This window comes from Typha angustifolia, chromosome 14 (assembly GCF_048772165.1).
Source record: "Typha angustifolia cultivar Huaian chromosome 14, ASM4877216v1, whole genome shotgun sequence".
NCBI classification, from domain to species: domain Eukaryota; kingdom Viridiplantae; phylum Streptophyta; class Magnoliopsida; order Poales; family Typhaceae; genus Typha; species Typha angustifolia.
In genome coordinates, this window is record NC_133252.1 from 11,127,577 (window position 1) to 11,150,809 (window position 23,233).

A 23,233-nucleotide genomic window follows, 5' to 3' on the forward strand; every position below is an offset into this window, starting at 1 on the left:
CGTCAGGTGGAACCACCAGTCAAAACCCTACTCGACCTAAAACCACATTAACTCCTCCAACTCCCATCTCTCCACCATTCAAATAGCCAGAAAAGAGCTCCAAGTAGTACGTCAAACGTTCACTTTTGGAACCTAATTAACAAGCCATGGGAATTTGTGCTCCTTTCGCTTCTGACAAGCTTCAGCAAGCGCTGCAGTCCGTGGTGCAAAGCATCCAGTGGACTTACAGTCTCTTCTGGCAGCTATGTCCTCAACAAGGGTATGTAATTGATTGATTAGCTAGCTTGGTTAATTATTATAGTACCCTTCTTCTTCTTCTTCTTCTTCTAGCTTCCTGTGTTTGTGATTAAACTAACTTGGTTGGAGTTCGAACGATATGAAGGATTCTGGTATGGGGAGAAGGGTACTACAACGGCGCGATTAAGACGCGGAAGACGGTGCAGCCGACGGAGGTGAGCACGGAGGAGGCGGCGCTGCAGAGGAGCCAGCAGCTGCGGGAGCTCTACGAGTCGCTCTCAGCTGGGGAAGCTAACCAGCCAGCGAGGCGTCCCTGCGCCGCCTTATCGCCGGAGGACCTTACGGAGTCCGAGTGGTTCTACCTCATGTGTGTCTCCTTCTCATTTCCTCCCGGGTCTGGGTATGTATACGTACGTACGTATGTCTGTATGATATATCTCTCCATCACCTTCTGATATGTATGCACACAAGTTATTCAAATGGTAGATCATACATACACACACACACACACACAAACTTTTCCAAGATTTAGCGTAAAGTTTCGATTATTAATTAGTTTTTTGCGTTGGAGTTCACTAAGCATAATTAATCAGGCTTAGTTGCATAAGCATAATTAATCAGGCTTAGTTGCACTCTCCCTTAGTGGGGATTAAGCACACAATACAGTTAAAGCAATTGTGAGTAGCAAAGCACTAGTAATTTTGTATATAAGGAGCTTCGCATTTAATTATTTTTTTATGTCGTATTTTACTTGCAGGAACTTGTTAAAGTTCGAATCCACAGGGATCGCAACTTTCTATATCTAAAAACTGATCACTTGACAATTGTTGCTCATTCTATATGTAATACTGACCGTTCTCGAGAAAATTTTATATCGTCAGAATCTTGAATTTTTTCTTAGGTAGAAATAGAATATAATAAATTGAGTTCTAATATTATTAATGTTAGTAGGTACTTTTGTTTTCTATTTTGCTTTTGTTTACTTTGTTATGCATGTAGTATTGTAGTTTGTTTGACAATATGCGTCATTTAGGTTACCAGGAAAGGCATTGGCAAGTAGAAGGCATGTTTGGCTCACACGGGCAAATGAGGCTGACAGCAAAGTTTTCTCAAGAGCTATTCTTGCTAAGGTATTTAATTTACTACGCCATGAATATATCTTCTTCTTTTTTTGAAAAAAGATCCACAAACAATTAGCAGCACACGAGCATATGGAAAAATGATTTGAGATGTGGATAGGAAAAGTATAGTTTGAACTTTGATTCATTCTTCAGAAGGTGATGATATCTTTCAGAAAGTGCACATATGTAAACCATCAAATGAAATTGTATTTAACTACGTACATAGCCTAACTCTTTGCTTCCTTTGTCGTGCATTTTATATGGTGCAATACGAATGTTGATGCTCGATGATACAGAGTGCTCGCATACAGGTATCTTTCTTCAGCTAGCACAGCTTTCTAGCTTTACCATTCATTATTAGGCGTATAACTGTATCGCCGCTATAATGTTATTCTATAAGCTTAAGCTATTAGAAAACGGTCATAGCAAAGATTGTAGGCGAACTGTCCAAGCAAAGTTGTGTATTATTAAGAACTATAAGATGGGAAAATCCTTATTTTCATTTATGATAATATTGCAGACTGTTGTATGCATTCCCCTGACGGATGGTGTCCTTGAACTTGGATGTACGGAAAAGGTTAGTTGATAGATCTATACTTTGAAGTGCATATAGAATTGAATCATATAAATACCAAGGTCATTATTTACATAGATAGAAGAACAAGATGAATACTTGTAGTCTTGCATGAATTCAGTCTGACAATTTACTATGAATTCAACAGGTTGAAGAAGATATTAGGCTAGTTCAACATGCCAAGGGTTTCTTCATGGACCACCATGACATCCACCCTGCGCCCGCCATTTCTGAGCATTCGACCTCGAAGCCCATTGTATACAATGAGGCAGCATCCTTCCAGCTAGGAGTAATGCATCAAAAGATAGCAAACCAAAATAGATCCAGCCAAGGAGGAGGAGGAGAAGAAGAAGGAGAAGAAGAAGATGGCGAAGATGATGATGAAGAAGATGACGATGATCGTAACGACGAATGTGATAATGAAGTAGAGGCAGGTTCAGCCTCAGAAGCTGACACTAGAAGATACATTGCAAGGATTTCAAGACAACTGTCTTCTCCTAACTTGACAAGATCTCAGGAAGCAACTCCTAATACTGAGCCTAGTGAACTGATGCAGATTGAGATGTCAGAAGGTACAAGATTGGGATCTCCTGATGACTGCTCAAACAACTTAGATGCAGAACTCCAAATGCTTGCTGTATGTCAGAGCAATAGTGATCAGTCTAACCATGAGAGACAAGATGATACTCACCTAACTTGGCATTTTCTAGATGAAGACCTTTGCAGTGTGTTTCCACAATCATCAGGTACCTTCAGGATGATACTTTGTAGATTAGCCATTATATTCTGATCTACTTATCGGCAAAGTTTTTCAGAATATCGAGACATCTATATGTCTATCAAAGTATTGAAGAGTTATCAAGTCTTTCCATTTGCTGCTAATAGCTGAAAAGAAAAGCCTCTGTGGCTTCCCTGTTTAGTTTAGTTTAGTTCAAAAATTCAAGGCTGTTTTAGTAATTCATCTTTTGTTTGTAATTTTCTTTTCTGTGATCTTTAATGTGGAAAATATTGTGTTAAAAAATTAGTCATGTATGTCTCTTGACTTATAACATCATTGTTTCTTTTTCTTTTTTTTCTTTCAGCAGCTGAAGTTCAAGAATTGTCAGCAGAAGATGCTCATTATTCTCAGACAGTTTCAGCAATCCTACAGCACAGCTTTAGCCAACAAGCAGAATCGAACACTAATCCGTACTTGTCTATGTCGCATGGATCAACATTCACTAGATGGACTTCTACAAGAGAGCATCTTCAACCTGCGCTCTCTGAAGGCACTTCACAATGGATGCTTAAAAATGCCTTACTCAATGTTCCTAATCTTCATTGCAAGTATAAGGATGATCAATCACCTAAATCGAGATATGGCGAAGGTGGGAGTAGGTTTCGAAAAGGTACACCGCAAGAAGAACTAAGTGCTAACCATGTGCTTGCAGAACGGCGCAGAAGAGAGAAGCTTAACGAAAGGTTCATCATCCTTCGCTCACTGGTTCCATTTGTGACCAAGGTATAAATCTTGAATGAAATTTCATCATAGCCAGTCATTAAAAATATAGATCCTGAAGTTTTAATTCATAGCTACGGCAATGAACTTTTGGTTGGACAGTGGAGGTGATCCAAGCAAATCTGAACTTCTATTCTTATGCAATTCCAGAGTTTATGATTAAAACTTTCTGCCAAAATTTAGCTTAGGTGAGGTCATGGTCTCTTATTCTATTCATGATGAATGAATTTATATCTTGCATGCAACAACTGCTGGAAGAATTCATCAATTTGTTTGTGGTGAAAGCTATATGGTGTGACATCTTTTTCTTCAATTCTACCTTAGTCTAGAGTGTCTTGCCAGTCCTGTGTTCAATTAATTCATTACTATAAATAATCCATTATTTCTTACAGAAAGTATGTAATTATTTTGATCCTTATTTGATAAGATCAATGACTTTGCTATGATGTTTGCAGATGGATAAGGCTTCAATCTTAGGTGATACAATCGAGTATGTGAAGCAATTGCGAAAGCGTATACAAGAACTGGAATCACGAAACAGGAAAATCGAAATCGACCGGAGGCTAAAAGAAGCAGAAATCCATAGTCAGAGCAATTCAAAGGACAAAACTGCACCAAAAAGGAGTGGTTCACCTCAGGCTGGTGCCGTTAATTACGTCGCGACCAACAAGCACAGCTTTGTATTTCCAGATAAGCGAAAGTTAAGAGTGCTAGAAGGGAACAATGAGACTGGTAAGACTACTAAAGCTATAGAAGCTCCATCTACCAGTGTACAGGTCTCTATAATAGAATCAGATGCTCTATTGGAGATTCAATGCCCTTACAGAGAAGGGCTGCTTCTTAAGATCATGCAAACACTTCACGACATTCGATTAGAGATCACCTCAATTCAGTCAACCACAGCAAATGACACATTTGTTGCAGAATTACGCGCCAAGGTAGATTCTAATCACCATCCTTTTGCATGATGAGTGTTTCTACATAATTGACAAAAGATGCACACATGATTGATCTGAATTGCAATCAAAGTTATTACTCAGATGCTCTAAATTTGGATCCTACAAGTATCTTAAAGTAACAAGATCACACTCTGAGATGAGGTTGTATTTACTGAAACTAGGCCATCATTTGTAGTCCCTTGAAAAATTTTGTCATCATGCTATTTGTTCCCAAATTATCAGAATCCAACATTTATCTACTCTGTCCCATAATTTACTCTGAAATAAATTCAGAAACTAATTATCTGTGATAGATAGTTTCTATAGTTTTGCTAACCTCTTCTATTTCGTCTCTTTTTCAGGTGAAGGAAGTAAATGGAAAGAAAGCAAGCATTCGTGAAGTAAAATCCTCAATTTACCAAATCCTGTCAGTCTACCAATTATAACAGCAAACCATTTATGATGATTAATGCCATTGTAAGCAGGAAGCTCAAACCACTGACGCAGATCTATATCAATGTCTTGTGTAACAGAGTACTGTTCCACAATGCACTTATATAGCAACACATGTATAGAATACAAAATAACAAGACTAATTTTCTGACTGTAGCAGTCTACATAGTGCCCTGATTTATTTAGTTTGTAATAACTGCAGATGTTCTCATAGATGAATAAACTAAAATCTTCTTCTGATAACAAAAAGGAGAGTAATACTGAACAACCAAGCAAAATTTATTATCATATTGATATGAATTCAAATAGGGGTAGGTTATTCAATAAGATGAAATTAGTGCTTCACTTGCATATTTCGATGTGTAGAACCACCTAGCCTATTTTAGAGATTTAGATACTTAAGGGGGGATGATTTAGAAATAGCATGTTTTCCTTTTTAGTTGTCTCGATTAGTCAACAAGTTTTTTTTTTTTCTCTTTTTGGGTGTTACATATTTGGGGCATTTGCACAAATTCTTTTTTCAAAATAGCATAAATGGGCTCTTGTTGTGCACTTGTGCATATCTTCTATATAAATTATGTATATTTTATTATAAAAAATTATACATTTAGTAAATTAAAAGTTTCAAGAGCCTCATATTCCTATTACTAAAATCTAAGAATTTTTTCATCGGATAGCCCTACATATTTACATTAAGTTGGGAAACAGATAATAATGTCAATACGATCATTTTTATTTTTTATTTTAGATCACAAGCACTTATCCCTCCTTTTTCGATCAAACACCGAACACAAAGTTATGATAAAATTACTTTTATTATAGAATAAGTCATCCCAATTTCATTTTTCTCTTATTCCACAACCAAATGATAAAAGAATTTGATATTAAAATTTTGTTAGATAGAAGGTGGGTAGTCTTTATTCTACCTCTTGTCCTTTTAGTGAGTTTGATAACTTTGAATTTTTCATTTAACAATTTAGATATTTTGAGTTCTATCTTAATTATTATTTTTGAATAATGTAATAAAACTTGGATTTTTATATTTAGAGAAAATTAGGTTCTAGGATTAGAGTATGTGATCAAAAACATGTTTCGCCTTAGAAACCAAAACACGTGGAATAATATATAAGAAGATTAAATTAGATTCAAATAAAACTGAGTTTTTGACTAGTTTAAATCTATTAGGTAATTTTTTTTATATACAAATTTGTTCTTTAAAAGTTAACTAATATTTTAGTAATCATTAAATTTTCCCTAAATCGATAATAAAATGTGACTCATATTTTACTTACCACATAGTCAGGTGGGTAAAAGAAAACAGTAAAGTTTGCGATGGTACAATGGGGCCATTGGTAAGGCAGATAGACTTTAAGATTCGTACCATTGGCAGCAGGCTCAATCAACGGTGGCACAAATCGAATCCCTCTAACCGACTGATGGAGCTGGATAATTTGATCCAGAACACGAAGGCGGTCTAATAAATTCCAAGGCGTTGTAAATATAATCTTAACATTCCGTTTCGCCTCCAACGTAAACTTTTTCCCCAAACCCACCACCTCTTACTCTCTTAGCCTTCCTTCCTTCCTTGTTTAAACCTCCTCCTCTTCCCCCCTACTCCGCGGCGGACGACGGCAAGACTCACCGCCTGGCCGCCTTCGCCCGTCTATCCATCTGTTCCCTTTCCCCTCGCGGATCCTTTTCTCTCTCCCTTTTTTCTCTATCTCTCTCTCTGTCTCTCGTCATCTCCATTTCGTCTCCGATTCCGGTGGACGAAGAGAACAACGCCACAAATGGATGGATTCTCATCTTAGAATGCTAGGCGCAGATCGCGGTGGAAGATAGACGCGCTTGAGGTATACTTACGTTTTTAGTGTTGCTTTCTTGTTTTACACTTTCTCTGCCGTTACCTGCTTCTGGTCTGTTACTTCTTTGATAATTCCAACTAGTGAGCCCAGAACTCGAGTCGGCTGACGATGTTGTGATACATATGTTTGATTTTGTTGAGCTGCGATAACCATGATACATATGTTGAATTTTAAAGCAAACTAAGAATATTATATTATTTTGATTGATCTCCTAATAGACTAGGGTTTATGGTTGTTTTTGTTGTTGCCTCATTTAGGGTCCCCTTTTTGATGTTGGCATCTTGCTTCTTCTTCTCTCGTTTCTGTTACGTTGATATATCTCTGTTGTACATTTACATATCCATGAGGTGGAAGCGTGGGCCAACACGGCACGGCCTTTTTGGATGTTTAATTTAGGATTTATTTTGTTTTCAGATAACATGTAGTAGAAAACTTTTGAGAACTCAAGCAGGTATAAACGGGTGGTCTGCAATATATTTATCCCGATGATTTTGTATCTTTTGATGGTTTCTTGTGTTGGGAATGAGACCAAACAAAGTTACCATTTTTTCTATTTTTGTGCAAATAGAATGAGTTAATCACGATCAAAAGTAAGCAAATAAGACACAATCAAAGACAAGCAATTTATGTGAAAAATCCTCCAACATGAGGTAAAAACTATGAGATCTACGTCCATATCAAACCATCAATATAATCGACAATAACAGGTTTACAAAGTTCTTCAAGAAAAACTAAAGGGTCGCAAGCATCAAGTATCACTTCATACAAACAAAATGACTAGTGTTCTACAAAATAATGGGAACAATCTCACTGAAAATGATAAGTTTTACAAAAGTGCTTCTCCCTCTTGAGAATGTCTTGGACAAGATCTCCACCTCATTTTTTGAGATGGATTCTACAAGCTCTCCAAGAAAATCCTCCTCTTTTTTCTTTTAAAAGTTGTTACTTTTTTCTCTAATCTTACTTGATTAGAAGGGAGCTTTAGCCTTATTTCCTATTTCTCCTCTTATTTTTTTTGTTCCACTTAAGTTGGTGGGTCCCACCCTTAAATTAGATGAGATGCCCAAACTCAACAAATTCCCTGTTCCCATCTTATATGAAGGGCTCTACCAAGCCTACATTGACTATGCGAACTTTATTCTTATACTTAGATAATAATTTTGTCATCATATTCGAATTGTTCTAATCGGTATGGATTTTCTGAAGATGCAACAATTTTTTCTCTAGGACCTCCCATATTTGATAATATCTCACATCAATGTGCTTTAGCTTTGAGTGAAAACTAGAATACCTCACATCACAAAAAAGAGTATACATACCTTGCTTTAAGTCCAATTTTGAAAAATTCTTTTCATCCAAAACAATTCATTGCACGCCACCTGTCACTGCAATATATTTAACCTCTGTAGTTGACAAAACAACACACTTCTGCAACATAGATTGCAGAGAAACAGTTTCCCTTGCAAAAATCATGAAGCATGATGTAAACTTCCTAGGGTCACCGGTCACCAGCCACATTTGCATCTATGAAGCCCTCTAATTCAGATTTACCATATCTAAAAAAATAGACAAAATTTTGGAGTGCCTCTAAGATATCTGAAGATTCATTTGACTGGAGCTCAATGTTCTTTGACAGGAGTTGGGAAATATCTACTAACCACACTAATTGTATAAGCTAAATTTAGCCTTGTGCATACTATTGCACATATTAGACTTTCTATTGTTGAAGTGTATGGAACTATTTGCATTTCTTCATTCTCTTTTTCACTTGTAGCACATTGCTTGCTAGTGAGCTTAAAGTGACTGGCAAATGGAGAGGAACTAGTTTGATATTTTCTATTTGAACCATTCAAATATCTTTTAAATATACCTTTCCGGTGATAGCCAAAGCCTCTTGTTCTTTTTATCATGGAGGTCCTCATGCTAAGCATTTGTTTTGCAACTTCCAAATTTTTTGTGACAAAAGACTTGCTTAAGTTTTTCCTTAACCTATCAAATTTGTTAATATCACAACCAATAATTAACAGGGTAGTAAAATGGCAAACTTGACATCTTTGAACCTTTGAATATATACATAAAATTCTAAATTTGTTCTTTTGTAGTCGTGACCTTCCATGAAATAGTAGAATTTTTTATACTATTGCTTTGGTGCTTGTTTAAGCCCATATAAACTCTTTCTTTAACTTGCAAACAAAATGCTCATGACCTTTTGCTTTAAACTTTTAAGTTGTTCCATATAGATTTTTTTTTTCATTCAACCCTCCATGTAAGAAGGCCATCTTCACATCAAGTTGCTCAGTCTCAAAATCTACGCTAGCTACCACTTCGAGAATACTCCAAAGAGATGATATTTTTACAACTGGAGCAAATTTTTTATCAAAATCTATCTTTCTTATGACCAAAACACTTGGACAACCAGTTTTGCTTAGTATTTAGGCTCCAATCTATTTTCATCTGTCTTGATTCTATAGACCCATTTGTTCCCACTTGCTCTCTTACTTTTAGGTAGCTTTACCAAATTAAAAGTGCGATTTCTATACAAGGATTTTTATCTCTTCTTGCATAGCTTGAAATCACCTCTCTCTCTTTTTTAGTTCTTGCACTTATTAGAAGAATTCTGGCTCCTCATACATAAGAACATACTTTGGAGTAGGATATTTGGATGATACTTTATGTAGTCTGGTAGACCTCTTGATCCGTGATTCTGTCATCTCATACTGAGTAATTTACTCTTTATTTGCAATAGGCTCACTATGCTCAACTATATTATTTTTTTGTTGTATTACTATGTTAATGCTTTCGTCTGTTTAGCTTATTACTAGTGACTTATCTCATATACCATAGTTGGAAATTGTCTATCTATTTATTTGTGAATATTTTCTTACTATAATATGTGAACTAATGCTGTTTTTCAGTATCATTGGATGGATTAGTATGGACTTGAAGCATCAACTGCCCTTTAGAGTCGGACAAGAGGCCGAAGCGAAGTCCTTTTGTGTAGGCTTTCGTGGAGCATGGTTTCGCTGCAAGGTAGACTTGGGAAAATATGTTAGCATTTGGTGCAAGGATTATGCTTGCATATAAGGATAAATTTTGGCAGTATATGCGGATATTAATTTATACATGAATTTTCACCTGTGAAAATATTCTAAGGTAAATTTTTTATATGTTTCAGTAGCATGGAAGCTTTCAGCCAATCCCAAGTGGATTGGCTGAAACGGATCAGAATCAGCCATAGCCGATTCCAATCTAGGGCAATGATTGGTTTCAACCAATTCTGACCCGAAAATGGAGAGAAAGAGAGAGGGAAACCGGAGAGGGAGATAGGAGGTAGTCAGAGAGGGAGGATGAGAGAGTTTTTTTTAAGGGAGAGAGAGTTTGATAAGAGAAACAATTAGCGGGAGAGAAGGTAAATTTTTTTTTTAATTTATGCGAAAGGGAGAGAGAGTGTGTGTAAGTGATAGAATGAGGAAGATAGAGATTGATAAAATAGTTTTTAGACTTTATATATGAATAATTTATATTTATATATTATTATTATTATTATTTCTAAAAAAGTAGAATTTTTCTATATTTTAAAAATTATTCCAAAATATAGGCTGATACTGTCAATACGGTTGATACATTTTTTTCTGGACAATTGATTCCAACTGTAATTCTGATACTTAGACCCCTGATTAGTAGACAACCAATTATCTTTATTAAGTGGGGACCACTTGATAGTTTTTCATATACATGTATTTGACATGAAAAATAAAAAATGAAAACTGTTCATGTCAGAAGAAATCATGAATTTTTTTGGAATTGCAATAATTGTCAAAGGCCTACAAGTCTATTATAGACCCTCTTCACGATCACAATTAATTATATGCAGTCAACAAAAAAGTTTTTGATGATTTTTTGGCATTATAATTTTCAACTTGTTGTCTACAATTACTTTCTTATCATGATATGGCATCAACAACCTATAAGAATTTCAATTCAGGTGACGATCATGGAATCTAGAGCCTTCTTTTATGGGAATACATTGCCTGGATGTTCTCATGGCAATCAACAACTATTTTTTCATGAAAGCTTACTTTTTCATGTTGCCTATCTGGATGAGCAATATATGGGTTCCATTGCAATATAAGGTACATAATTACATATACGCTACAGGTCTTTGTAATTCAGAAATATAGGAATGGTGTGCCATGAAGAGTTGATTGTGTTAATCTTGGAACTCCATATATGAGTATGCAATTTGCTCGATCCTTTATTCAAATTACTTTAGCTCAAATTAGTTCTAAACTTCTATGAAGTATGAGCATCTTCTTGTTTGAATTTTAGATAATTCCCATGAATTTATGTTTATAACTGAAGTTCGTCTCACATAAAGATGTCAATATTATGTAGTTTGGAGTGTATGGACCTTTTCTCTCACTATGATGTTTATTTTTATTTTCACTTATATGCTTGATTACTTTTTACATTTGAATTTACATTGATTTCTCATAACTGTCTAGGCGTTCGATTATGTATTAGTTACTAAAGCCTATCTTTTCCAACAGATTAAGAATATTTGCTTCAAAAAAGGCAAGCTTGGGTGTTCTTTGGAGTACTTTGACTTTCCAGATGAAAGTAAGTGACCACTTTTAACCAAAATATCTTGTAATGCCTTTTCTAGTTAACACATGCTTATGAATCTCTTGAAGGCTGATACACAGTCTTACATGGCTCTACGACTTTGTTTGGATGGAGAGAATAGGAGAGAAAAGAACATAAGAGGAAACGAGAGAAGATAATAGAAGAGCAAATAGCTCTCTCTTTTTGTTTGGATGTATTCGAGAGAAGAGGAGAAAAATAAGTTTACTCTGTCTAATTTAAGAAGAGAAATAATATGTTTACCATATTACCCTTTATGTAATATTTAATCAGTAAAATAAATCACCACAAGCTATATGATCCATAAGATATACTCTTTTAGATAAATAAAGTTTCAATAAAATAAAATAAAAATGAAAGTAATATATACGATTTATATTACCTACAAGCTATAATATCCAACACGAAGCTACAATATTTAGTATTGAATCATTCTTCTTTAAATTTATAAATATAATCTAAAATATTTAAGTAAATAGTATAATAGAATAGGGATATATTTGGAACATTAAAATTTTGGGAGTCTATTTTCTTTTCTCTTTCTTTCTCTCTCCCTTTCTCTTCTAAAAGTTCAATCTAAACAAGAGAAAATTATTTTCTCTCCTAACTTTCTGTTCTCTTCTCTCCTATTCTCTCCATTCAAATAGGGTGTAAATTCTTGAAAGTTCTGAAATGTTGTTACTCTGTTAAAATTAATTTTCGCTAATTTCTTAGATTCAGAGTTCTCGAGATGTACAAAATTTTATTTATAAACTTCAGTCCTCTTTTTTGAATTATTTCATGCAAAAAATTTGGTTGTTTTGTGTCTTGCATATTACGTTAAATTGTGTAACATTTTGCTCTTGCATTTTTTACTGAATAATGTCAGTGTAGATTTTAGTTGCAAAAAGTGTGCAATGAAAATTCCATTCTGTAATGAAATTGCTAGAATTTTCTACAGTTTAGTTCATGTATAATACTAGGCACTGAATCTTGTATTTGAGATGCCACTTTTGGCATATCATGCTTGTCCTTCCATTTACCTATTGGCTGTATATTCCTTCTCCTAATATCTGTTTTTGTTTCATACCTCAATATTTCCAGAGGTGAGGTGGACTAATTTGTATCAAAAGCCCCCACAGAAGCCTACTAAATCACATGGAGTTAAGGACATGGAGCTTATGATCCGTCCTTCCTTTCCTCCTTGCTACCATCATGGGCAACTGCCTGATTCTTATCCAACATCTGATGTGATAGCAATTGCTGATGATGCTTGGAGAATTGGTTATCTGGTTGATTGGTGGTATGACAATTGTTACTGGTCAGGAAGAGTGACTCACTTACTTGGTGATGGTAAAGTTCAGGTAAAATATCATCAGCGGATTCTCATACTTTTAATTATATTTCTAAAATCTACATCTTAACTTGTTACAGAAAATATTGTTTCAGGAATTAGTTAGTGTTTGTAAGTTGCATATATTTCTGTGCTGCATAATTCCTCTCCTGGATGGAGTAGACAGTTAGTTTTTGCATTTTTTGAGTTGCCTTACTGGGGTTTTTATATTCTTGTCAGTTGATGATTTGCATATGAAGAATGTTAATTTCCAAATCAAATTGCAAAACATTTTGATTCCTTGGAGGGGGGAAAGAAAAAAACTTATTCTTCCTTGGAAACTAATGGGAATCAGTTCTATGATCTATCCATGGTTTTCAAATGTGATTTTTTAACCATTTGTTAGGCCTATGCTTAATTTGTAATATTATGCTCATTGGATTTTTAAAATTCCTAAACTCAATGTATTTTATAGGCAATCATGTGTCAAAATTGTTTGAATGATTCCTTATATTTAGCATAAACTGCCATTTGGACTTTTGGCAGAAATTCCCTATGTGCTGATTTTTCTCCCTGATCTGCTTGTCATTAGTAGGCTTCAGTTGGTTCTTTTTGTCATGCCATACATCACTAAGTTTAGAGAAGTGCTGAGCAGGCCAACACTATCTGTGCAGCCATGGTTTTAGTTGCTGGAATAGGTCAACAATGTCCGTTAGTCCAAAGCTACTTGACATAGAAAGTAGGTCGTGATTTATTTGTTCTTCCTCATTCAGGTCAAATATGTGACAGCACTGAAGTTTGATATCTTACTCTTAAAGCTCAAATTTATGAATGAAATCTGTTTGACAGATAATTAGTCAAAGATAGAGACAGGAAAGAAGGGACAATTCTAGATGAAAGTGCAAAATGCAGAACAAAAAAATATAGATCATCCGAGAGAACAAAGGATTGTTAAATGAAATTTAGTAAAAATAGATTTATTCTACAATATCTCTCTTTTTTTTTGCGTTTATCATTGCTAAAATGGAAAGTATAAATATAGACGTATATTTTGATAAGTAGTTGCTTCTTTTCTATTAAGACCATATAATAAGCCTTAAATGTTGTACGACCCGATATTCAATTTCTCTTCTTTTGATGTTGTAACTATGTACTTTTTTCTTGTACAAGTACAGTTTTACAAATAACTCACATAAACTAGTCCTGTTATCAGAACTGAGAAGACATTTCCTTTTTCTTTGTGCTTATAGATAGAATTGCCAGAGCCTCCAGTTGGTGAAGGGAGATCTTATTCTGCTCTTTGTAAGGACTTAAGGCCATCTCTTAATTGGTCCCCAGAAAGTGGATGGACGGTACCTATATCAAATGTAATTGTCTTCATTTAGTTTGGATCTAGAATTATATTGCTGTAACATCTTTTAAATCTTGTTCTGTCAATGTCACTATCTTTTTCTCTCCTTGTGTTATTACATTGCTGTTGCCTTTTATACTGTTCCATTTTTTTGTGCTTGCAATTAACCATAATCATACTCACATGATTGTTATCTAAATTTTTTAGGTTATTGACTTGAAGCATGAACTTGAGTACTTGACTATCTACTTATAGCTTTTGTAGTATGGAGCATAATTACTGATTCACATATAACAATCTACCCTGTCTGATTAAGAAGCCAGCAGCAGCATGAACCTCATTGTGACGTGAACATTTAAATTTCCTTTTGGTTCTATATCAAATTATTATATTAGTGTAGGGTTATGGGTACTTTAAGGTGGTTGGGGTATAAGGTATTTCAGAAACTCCCTTTCATTTTTTGTCTACTCTTATTTGAGATTACTATTGGATGTAAACTATCATTTACTTTTCTCTTTTAACATTTAAGCATTCAAAAGATCAAATAAAGTATCTCTTTGATCATCTACTAATTATTCTAGAATAATTTTCAATGATTCTTCCTTTTAAAAGAATCACTCTTTGTATTTGCATAAATTGCAATTATACACTAATTGTAACATCTCTTGGAAGTTATACCGAGAATTCTGTTGTTTTTTACATGTAATCATGGAATTGACTCAACAATGGGCATAATGAATTGTTTGGAATTTAGGCAGTTGCTTCCTTTACGAACTGGTCTGGATTGGTTAACCTAATCACTTGGATTCTGCACATGAGGAGAGCCAGGGGTTTTTGCATCCAACCCCTGGCTATTTGTCTATTTATTTTATCTTTGTATTTGCTTTTTAGTTGCGTTTGCTGTTTAGACCCTATGTTAGGTGCATTTTATTATTAGTCCTTTTTGCTTATGTGTACGAGTTAGACTTGAGCCTTTTCGAGTCGGCTAGCTGAGTCAAATTAGGTAACCACCAAATACACTCAGGGTGCACACCTAATCTCTAGATTTGATGCGTTAGGGTATTGGTTTGAGTCTATCAGACCTAAGTTAAGATTAGCTAGGTTGACCAAGGCGATTAGGGAACTATTATATGATTTGTGGTGCACCCCTAATTAAGATCTTGGATAATCAAATAATTTTGAGATCGACTTCTTCCTCGTTCGACTACCTCCAAACTGTGACCGACCTAGCACCACCTAGGGCCGATCACCACTACCTTCCTCTTCGTCCGATCGGCGTCTCTCGTCCCTGAGAGACGGCCCATCCTTCTTACTTATCACCTTTTAGATCGACTACAACCACCTACCATCACCTTCACCCACCATCTCCATTACCGCCCTACCTAGGTTGAGCACCACCACGACCTCGTCGACCTCCATTTCACCATTTGTTTTGATAGATTTGTTCCACCATCCCGATTCTATCATTTCTTAAAATCTTATTTTGATATAATCGTTGAATCTCAATGACTCTCTTAATCTTGAAGGTTCGCAGTAGACCCAGCTTTCACATCAGAGGTCAGAATTTGAATCCGAGGATATATCAGGACTCATATTGATTGTGGGAGTCTGAAGACACTTTCGGATCACCAATAAGAGGAGTGCCTATTAGTTATATTAAAGCATGTCGACCTTGAACTATCATTAATGGCTAACACGAGGTCCATATGCAAGGAGAACAAATAAAAACTACGTGGGCCTAGAGGAAGAGATCTTCACTGAAGCTCCAAGTCAAGGTGGAGGAAAGGCAGCGCTAACCTCGGTTGACTCGGAATCATCCTTGTTGGTCTATATTGAATGAAAGCTAGGTCCATACCCACATACCTACTTTTCCGAATGCTAGAGGAAATGCGTGCGGATCGTGAGGTGCATAGGTCACACGGCGACCCGAGTCTCGCAAGAAAGGATGTTCGAGCTACTCGCGGAGGCCGTAATTGCCAATACCCTACGCTGGAGCCCTCCACCACTGAGCCCTCCACCCATGGGCACCCTAACCAAGCCTCCTACACCTCCATTACCCACTCTATCCAGGCCAAGGGTGCTAGAGAAACTCTCATGTACATCGCTAGGAGAACCAATATATCAAGCAATCGGGCAAATACGGTGGCGTATGTTTACTAGGAGATTGCCATGAATCGGAGGACATCATTCGCAGCTGGATGACCTCGAGTACGTGAGGTGGTACCTCTGAGTTGATCAAGAGCGCCCTTTGTTCAAACCAGCCATAAGCGCAAGGCCGGCGGGAAACTTCATCTTGAAGGACCCGCACTTCATTGGTATAGGCTCCACCGATAACTGGCTTGAGAGGAGGGCTAACTTTACTGCTGAATTTTCGCGATGTTTTGGATCCAAGGATTAATACAAGTTTGATGCACTACTCTCAAAAATGACACATCGGATTAATGTAGCAGCATACCAAGAAGAATTTGAGAGGGTTGAGTAGCTGATGCACCCTGACATGATAGATCATTACTTCGGAGTACTTTTGTATTCGATCTACGGGGAGAAATACAAGCGGATGTCAAGGCACTTCGACCAACAACCTTGGACGACACTTTTCAATATGTCATCTTAATAGAGAGGAAGCTCAAAGAGTTGAAGAGCCAAAGCAAAGCAACATGGATAGGTTGGGACAGCCGTTACTCGACTTGGCTAACCGTGACACCGAGAGGATATGTTGCAGTATTGAGACCAGCAGTAGGATTTTCAAGTTTGAGGGCTCACTTAGACCCTCAATGTAAGGGGGAGGCCATTTATCCAGTCCCGATTCCCACACCTGCTCAAGTGGAGGAGAGAGAAGCAAATGACATTTGCTTTTGTTGTGAAGAACGCTTCATGCTCGAACACCGACGTGCGAAGGGAGTGTAATGTTGATAGATAGCCGTGAGGATGCTGAGGACCATGATGTAGAGGAAGAGAATGCTGAGCAGATTGACGAATAGGTTGGAGAGGAGTGTGTAGAGGAGGACGAGTAGGCTAAGATATCCTTGCATGTGTACTCGGAGTCCACTGTGCCGAAAACTCTTCGAGTGGATGGCTTAGCCAAAAAGCAGTGTGTGCATATTCTTATTGATTTAGGTAGGCACACAATAACTCCTTAGACGAGCGGCTTGTCTAGAGGTTGGGATTGGAAGAAGAGCTAACGACAGGGATTGAAGTGGCGATTGGCGACAACACAAAGCTGCGAGATAGATCGCTTGTGCTGCTGGGTTGGAACTCGGGTGCAAGGACACAAGCTTATTGTCGATTTCTCATCCTTCAAAAAGTGACATTATTCTTGGCAAGCAGTGGCTATAGAGCTTGGGACTGGTGATGTTTGGCTTCAGTAGCATGTAGATGATGTTCAGGCGAGACAATGGAGTGGTGCGACTAGAGAGTGTGAAGATGAAGCTGAGCTGCACCTTACATTTGATGAAGAAGATTGGGGCATCAGAGGCTTCATCCGAGGTCAAGTTGGGTGCAATCATGTGGAGGCATGAGACGAACTTACACCAAGCTGACCTGACCGACTTGATTATTTATTTGCATCCAAATTTCCCTTATCTTGTAGACTTGAAGAGAGCCCACCTAGAAGGATCAGAGGTGATTGAGCTCGAGTTTGAGAAGGTGAACTAGGACCTCATAGGAATGATGAAAACGATTTGGCTCAATTGCCTCGAACCTAAGTACGAATTGATTGAATCCACCTTGCTACACTGAGTTCATGTTGCAGAATTTAAAGCTAAGATATGGTGGATTGGACCCGAGTTGAACTAAAAAACGATGAGGTCAGGCGGGACCAAGATGGTGAAGCTAGAGAAGGGACTCAAGTTAGACATGGGCGCAATCTACCCGAGGCATGTTAGTGGAGAAGTGCAAAGGGTAGCAACGACTAGAGAAGCGCAAGGGGGGTTTACTTAGCCTAGAAGAAACTCGGTTATAAAAGATTAATGACCTCTCATGGCATCCCACTGATCAGAGAACTATGAAATGACTACTACGCTCGAGACTAAACGCTTGTCCCAACTTGAATTACCAACTATGCCATCTGGAAGGTTGGTAACTCAAGTTGGGATAAACACTTAGTTGTCGGCACCAAGGCTGATGAGGAGACATTGGAGCCCGTGTAAGAGATACAAGTTTGCCCACCCATTTCGTACCTTGAGGTTAAGGTGCGGGAAGCACAATGGACTATTATAAATCAATTCAGATCAGTTAACCTAATCACTTAGATTCAGTGCATGAGGAGGGTCAGGGGGTTTTGCATCGAGCTCCTAGCTATTTATCTATTTATTTGCTTATTAGTTCTTCTTGCTTATGTGTACGAGTTGGACTCGAGCCTTTTTCAAGTCGGCCAACTAAGACGAATTAGGTAGCCACCAAATACACTTGGGGTTCCTTAATCTCTACATTTGTTGCGTTAGGGTGGTGGTTTGAGTCGGTTAGACCTGAGCTAAAATTAGCTATGTCGACTAAGGTGATTAGGGAGTCACTATATGATATATGGTTCACCCCTATTTGAGATCATCTTGGATTAATCAAATAATTTTGAGATCGATTTCTTCCTTCTTCTTCAACTATCTCCAAGCCATGGTCAACCTAGCAAGACCTAGGGCTGATCACTGTTGCTTACGTCCTCGTCTGGTTGGCGCCTCTTGTTCCTCAGATATGGCCATTCTTCTTGCCTATCACCTTCCCTACCAACTACAACCACCCACTATCATCTTTGCCCACCACTCCATTATTGCCCTACCTAGGTTGAGCATCACCACCATCTTGTTGACCTCCATTTCACCATCCGTTCCAATAAATTGGTTCAGCCATTTCGAATCTATCATCTTCCAAAACTTTATTCTGATCCAACTGTTGAATATCAAGGAACCCCTTAACCTTAAAGGTTTACGCTAGACCTAGCTTTCACACTGGAGGTTGGCACCCGAATCTGAGGATATATCGGGACTCGCATTGATCGTGGGATACGGAAGACATCTTCGGATCGCCAATTCGAGGAATGCCTATCAATTTCCTAATAGCAATTAACTGTGAAGAGTGATCTTATTTTATAGTGCAATCAATTCCGTAGTTCTACCATAGGTGCTATTCGGACATGAATATATAAGTATATTCAATTTGGCTTATAAGGAATTACTCACATATGAGTTATGCTAATTTTTTGTTGTCTGTTGTTAGGAACATGGTGATTACCGATATTGTGCTCGTTTGCTGCATACAAGTAATCATGGTAATGTTGATCATACTGAATATGTCACTGTACTTTTGTATCATATCTACTAATTCCCATGAGCAAGAAGCAAACTTAAAATTCCAAATGGTAGTGGTGATTTCGAAATTATAAAGAATTTTCTGTTTTATTATATGCTAGTATTTGTATTTGGGCTATTTTATTTTGACATCCTCATCCATCACTTCATATTATTCTCATCTCTTAAAAAAAGAAAGAAAAGTAGACATATACACCCACAAAATTATCTAATTGTATCACTAAGTCCTCTTCATTAGAAATTTTCTCAGAAAATAAAAAATAGTTAAGTAATTAGATGGACAAAAATGTCCTTACTTTCTCCTCAGCAATTTGATTGATAATTAGTTGCTGTTTTTGTATTTTTACATCCAGTTATCCAAATAAATATTTATCTCATAAACTCCTTTATCTGTTGAATGTCAACTATTTTCTGCTAACAGATCATCCATCATTCCGTTGTTCGTTACTACCATTATTTAGCTAGAAAGTTCATTTGATTTACGAGATTTACAGAATTTTCCACCAATCGACCATCTTCTTGGTGCACAATAATAGGTAGACTTTTCTGCAAGATGGATTTGTCCTTAAACTCATTAAAGGAATAGGTGAGATTTTAAACTTTTTCGAGGAATATGTCAAATTTCTTTCAGCGAAACTTAATCACTATTAAAGTCAGTATTTTTTTTTAATGGACAGTTACAACCTGATAAGAACACTAAAAGAATATCCAAGTCAAGAACCAATGACTTTGATAGCGATTTGCTTTTGGCGAAAGAGGTTTAACCCATTCCTCTAAAAAGTTTGGAAATATTAAATTTTGCTGAACTTTCTCAACTCTATGGACAACTAAGGGAAAACGAAACAAAACATAGCATGTCTCTGTCCCATTATTATGGGAATAGGTCACATTCATATGATGTTGCTGTTGCATAGATAGAATAGATGAAGTACCATTGCATAGATAGAAAACAGAAAGTACTCTTGAAGTTCTATGAGTTGTGCACCAGGTGGAACTTGCAGTTCTTTTTCTTTAAATAGATCAGCTGGTATATTTCTGCCTGAACTTGGATACTGCATCCTCAAGAAAAGGAAATGCTAGTCCAGATGTTATCTTTCTGAAATCTGAATCTATGTTCTTTTCCGACTAAGTTATTTGTCCACTCATCTAATTGTAGTTCTGAAAATTTCTGCTATATGCAGGTGAAGAAAAAACTGACATGAGTGCAGATGCGAAACCCAGTGATATTAAAGAAGAGATGCCCAGCTGCTTGTACAAAGTATCCAGATCATGTGATGAAGTAAAAGATCCATCTAGCATGAAAGTAAAACTCCAGTGTAATGAAGCATCCGGCTTGTGCGATGAAGTAAAAAATTTATCTCACACACCGATGGAGGAAGGAAAACTGAACTGCTTTTGCGGAGGATCTACTTCTGGCGACAACGTGGAAGATTCACCTACCATGTTGATAACCTGTGAAAGCAACTATAGAAACAGAAAATGCCAACAGCATTCGTTTGATTCCATCAAGGATAAATGGACTAGGGAAAAGAATTCTCTAACTTCAGTAAGGCGTCCTGAAACTATAGAGTCCTCCATTTTAGAATTGGAGGAACTTGTGAATAAAATCAAATGGCTTAAAGGTCTTGTACAGTTCGGTTTGCAGTGGTCGAATGCAATGAAGCCTTCTTGGAAATTCTTGGAGAACCACACTCAAACATAAATGTATGTTTAACTCTTACCTTCTACCTTATTCTTCTTATTGAGTAGACACCAGAGGCTAATACATTGTGTTCAGTAGTTCTTTCTCAGGTCGTGTATACAAGATAATAGTACTGCAACTGTTCACTTTAATTATGTGTTTATCAATTGCAACATGAACAGCACTAACAGCTTGCATATTCTTATTATGTCCTTAAAACACAGAAGCACATCAACCATAAAGGAGGAATTCGAATCACATGGGCAGTAACCATGTCTTGTGGAAAAAGCTTTGAGGGGTTTTATTTTTGTACATGTTCATAAGAAAATGTAACATGGTTAGGTTATTGTTGATGGCATCCAAGCTCTTGCTCTGAGTAATTCTTGAGGAAATATTACACAATCATAATGTTGGATATAAAGAAATCCAACATAGAGCAAAAGTTAATTCTCTAAAGAGAGTTGGAGCTGAACCTAGCTTTCTTTGAACTAGTGAGCTTGGCTTGGTGATATCTTTGCTCAGGTCAACAATTCAGCAATATGCAAATAGGATTGCTGCTCGTAACTTTATATTTTATTTTCTTGCATTAGATTGTGCTGACAGGAACCATTTGGAATCAAGGCATATTGTGCTAACAAGGTTCTCATTTTGCAGTTTTTTCCTGAGAAAAGTTAGGGTGGTTGTGAAGCTATCTAAAAAAGCCCTGTTCTTTACCTCAGCTCTGTGTAGTTTGTTGGAAGATGCACCAAGCCCTAGTATTAAAAGTTAAATTAGTTCATAATTATAGTCATAGTGATTGAGTCTTATCAACCTCAGTTTTGGCACGAATTTTGGGAGAGTTGATTTAGTTATCTAACCAATATATCCTAGAGGATTAGCCATTTTTTCTACTCTTATTTTAGTATAATGATTTATTAAAAACAAAGTCCCAACCTCCTGCAGAAATGAAAGTGGCTTTCCACGATGATATTTTTCTTTTGGATGAAACATGTTCGGCAATGTTAAAAGTTTTGGTGGTCCAAGATAAGATTTGGTTCTCCATCAAGATTAGCTGGCTTCCAGGTTCATATTGTCCTCCATGCGTAGATTATCAATTTGAAATAAAGATTTTTTATTTTCATTTTGCACCCTACCTGATCAAAATCTTGTATTTTTTTTTACTTTTTTTTTTCTCTCTGATTTTGGTTCGACAGTTGCATTTCTTTCTTCTTGCATCGAATGTTTATTTGAAATAAATTTTTTTTTCCAGTGATCTAATAAAAAAAAAAAATGTGAAGATTGAATCTGAAAATAGTAAGAGGCTGAGTTTTAACCTTTAAACACATGATTCATATTATTGATATGTTACTCAACAATTTAAGTTTTTAAGTTATCTAACAAATAGACAAATAAATTATAAACGAGAGCACGACATTAAATTCTCACTGCAATCCAAAAAATATCCGTCAGAGCTTGAGTGCATGATGCAATTTTGTTTTTAGATTCTCACCTTCTGATGTTCCTTTGTCTAACTGGTCTGCCAACTTATGGAAGACCTCCTCGCCTTTCAAGTTGAATAAGTTTTTTTGCCTCCTTTTACTTCAAAAATAAAATTAATTTTAAAATGGACAATTTTTTTGTTATTTTTAGAGTAATATCTTTATTCTAGAAATAACTATTCTTACGTTTAATTATATTCTAGAATAAAAGTGTAATAAGTTTCTTTAATGTGATACAAAGTAAAAAAAAGTATTAGAAAAATATGTTTTATTTTCTATGAAATTGTTATAAATATTTTTTTGATTTGATAGAAAATAGGTTGATGTAATAGATATTAAAGTAAATTAGTAATTATGTTAATTCAGTATAATATATAATTTTAATGATTAATATCTATATTCTAGAATGAGATTATTACAGTGTTTAGCTGTTATTATAAAATAATAAATTATATTCTGAAATATGAAAAAAAAAAAATTTCTAAAATACTGGAGGACGTTCTTGCCTCCAAAAAGGAACATCAGCTCTTTCTTTTAGCCCCCCATCCTGCCCTCCTGCATCCGGCCCTTTCAGGATTCATTCCTCCCTTGGGACGGGGTTACCTTATCCTCCATTGTCCTTCCTTATTGATCCTCTTACAGGCCTATATCTGATGGTTGCTATGAATTAAGAAGAATCATTGAGTCTTTAGGACGAAGGCTCGGATCATGATGAGCCTCCACTTTTCTTTCTTTTTTTTCCCCTTGGAGATCTGGAGGCAATGGAGGAGGTTCTTTTCCT

At 36.4% G+C, this 23,233-nt stretch overlaps 2 protein-coding genes across 5 annotated transcripts; both read left to right on the forward strand.

Moving 5' to 3' along the window:
• Positions 1-57: 57 nt before the first annotated feature.
• On the forward strand, positions 58-5,061 carry LOC140776706 (basic helix-loop-helix protein A). 2 transcript variants are annotated; one of them, XM_073120519.1, is made up of 9 exons: positions 58-259; positions 383-637; positions 1,271-1,367; positions 1,655-1,669; positions 1,879-1,935; positions 2,081-2,678; positions 3,018-3,433; positions 3,886-4,368; positions 4,731-5,061. In XM_073120519.1, the coding sequence occupies exons 1-9, from the start codon at positions 147-149 to the stop codon at positions 4,812-4,814; spliced, it is 2,118 nt and encodes a 705-aa protein (XP_072976620.1). In that variant the 5' UTR covers positions 58-146; the 3' UTR covers positions 4,815-5,061. The 2 variants fall into 2 exon arrangements, with proteins under 2 accessions (XP_072976620.1, XP_072976619.1); XM_073120518.1 differs by having other exon boundaries at positions 59-259; positions 3,015-3,433.
• A 1,289-nt stretch (positions 5,062-6,350) lies between these two features.
• On the forward strand, positions 6,351-21,525 carry LOC140776141 (uncharacterized). Of its 3 annotated transcripts, XM_073119730.1 has the most exons (8): positions 6,351-6,674; positions 9,602-9,716; positions 11,237-11,306; positions 12,414-12,673; positions 13,893-14,009; positions 19,202-19,253; positions 20,475-20,997; positions 21,199-21,525. In XM_073119730.1, exons 2-7 carry the CDS (start codon positions 9,621-9,623, stop codon positions 20,993-20,995), a joined length of 1,116 nt encoding a protein of 371 aa, XP_072975831.1. In that variant the 5' UTR covers positions 6,351-6,674; positions 9,602-9,620; the 3' UTR covers positions 20,996-20,997; positions 21,199-21,525. The 3 variants fall into 3 exon arrangements, with proteins under 3 accessions (XP_072975831.1, XP_072975830.1, XP_072975829.1); XM_073119729.1 differs by lacking the exon at positions 21,199-21,525 and having other exon boundaries at positions 20,475-21,178; XM_073119728.1 differs by lacking the exon at positions 21,199-21,525 and having other exon boundaries at positions 9,620-9,716; positions 20,475-21,178.
• The last annotated feature ends 1,708 nt before the right edge of the window (positions 21,526-23,233 follow it).

What these genes read in the sequence shown, in the direction of transcription:
- LOC140776706 (XM_073120518.1), top strand. Translation starts at nt 147, where the DNA reads ATGGGAATTTGTGCTCCTTTCGCTTCTGACAAGCTTCAGCAAGCGCTG. An exon ending in CAGCTATGTCCTCAACAAGG is followed by an intron (nt 260 to 382) that starts GTATGTAATTGA and finishes AACGATATGAAG; the next exon opens with GATTCTGGTATGGGGAGAAG. An exon ending in AACTTGGATGTACGGAAAAG is followed by an intron (nt 1,936 to 2,080) that starts GTTAGTTGATAG and finishes TGAATTCAACAG; the next exon opens with GTTGAAGAAGATATTAGGCT.
- LOC140776141 (XM_073119730.1), top strand. Translation starts at nt 9,621, where the DNA reads ATGGACTTGAAGCATCAACTGCCCTTTAGAGTCGGACAAGAGGCCGAA. An exon ending in GAGCATGGTTTCGCTGCAAG is followed by an intron (nt 9,717 to 11,236) that starts GTAGACTTGGGA and finishes CTTTTCCAACAG; the next exon opens with ATTAAGAATATTTGCTTCAA. An exon ending in TTGGTGATGGTAAAGTTCAG is followed by an intron (nt 12,674 to 13,892) that starts GTAAAATATCAT and finishes TTGTGCTTATAG; the next exon opens with ATAGAATTGCCAGAGCCTCC.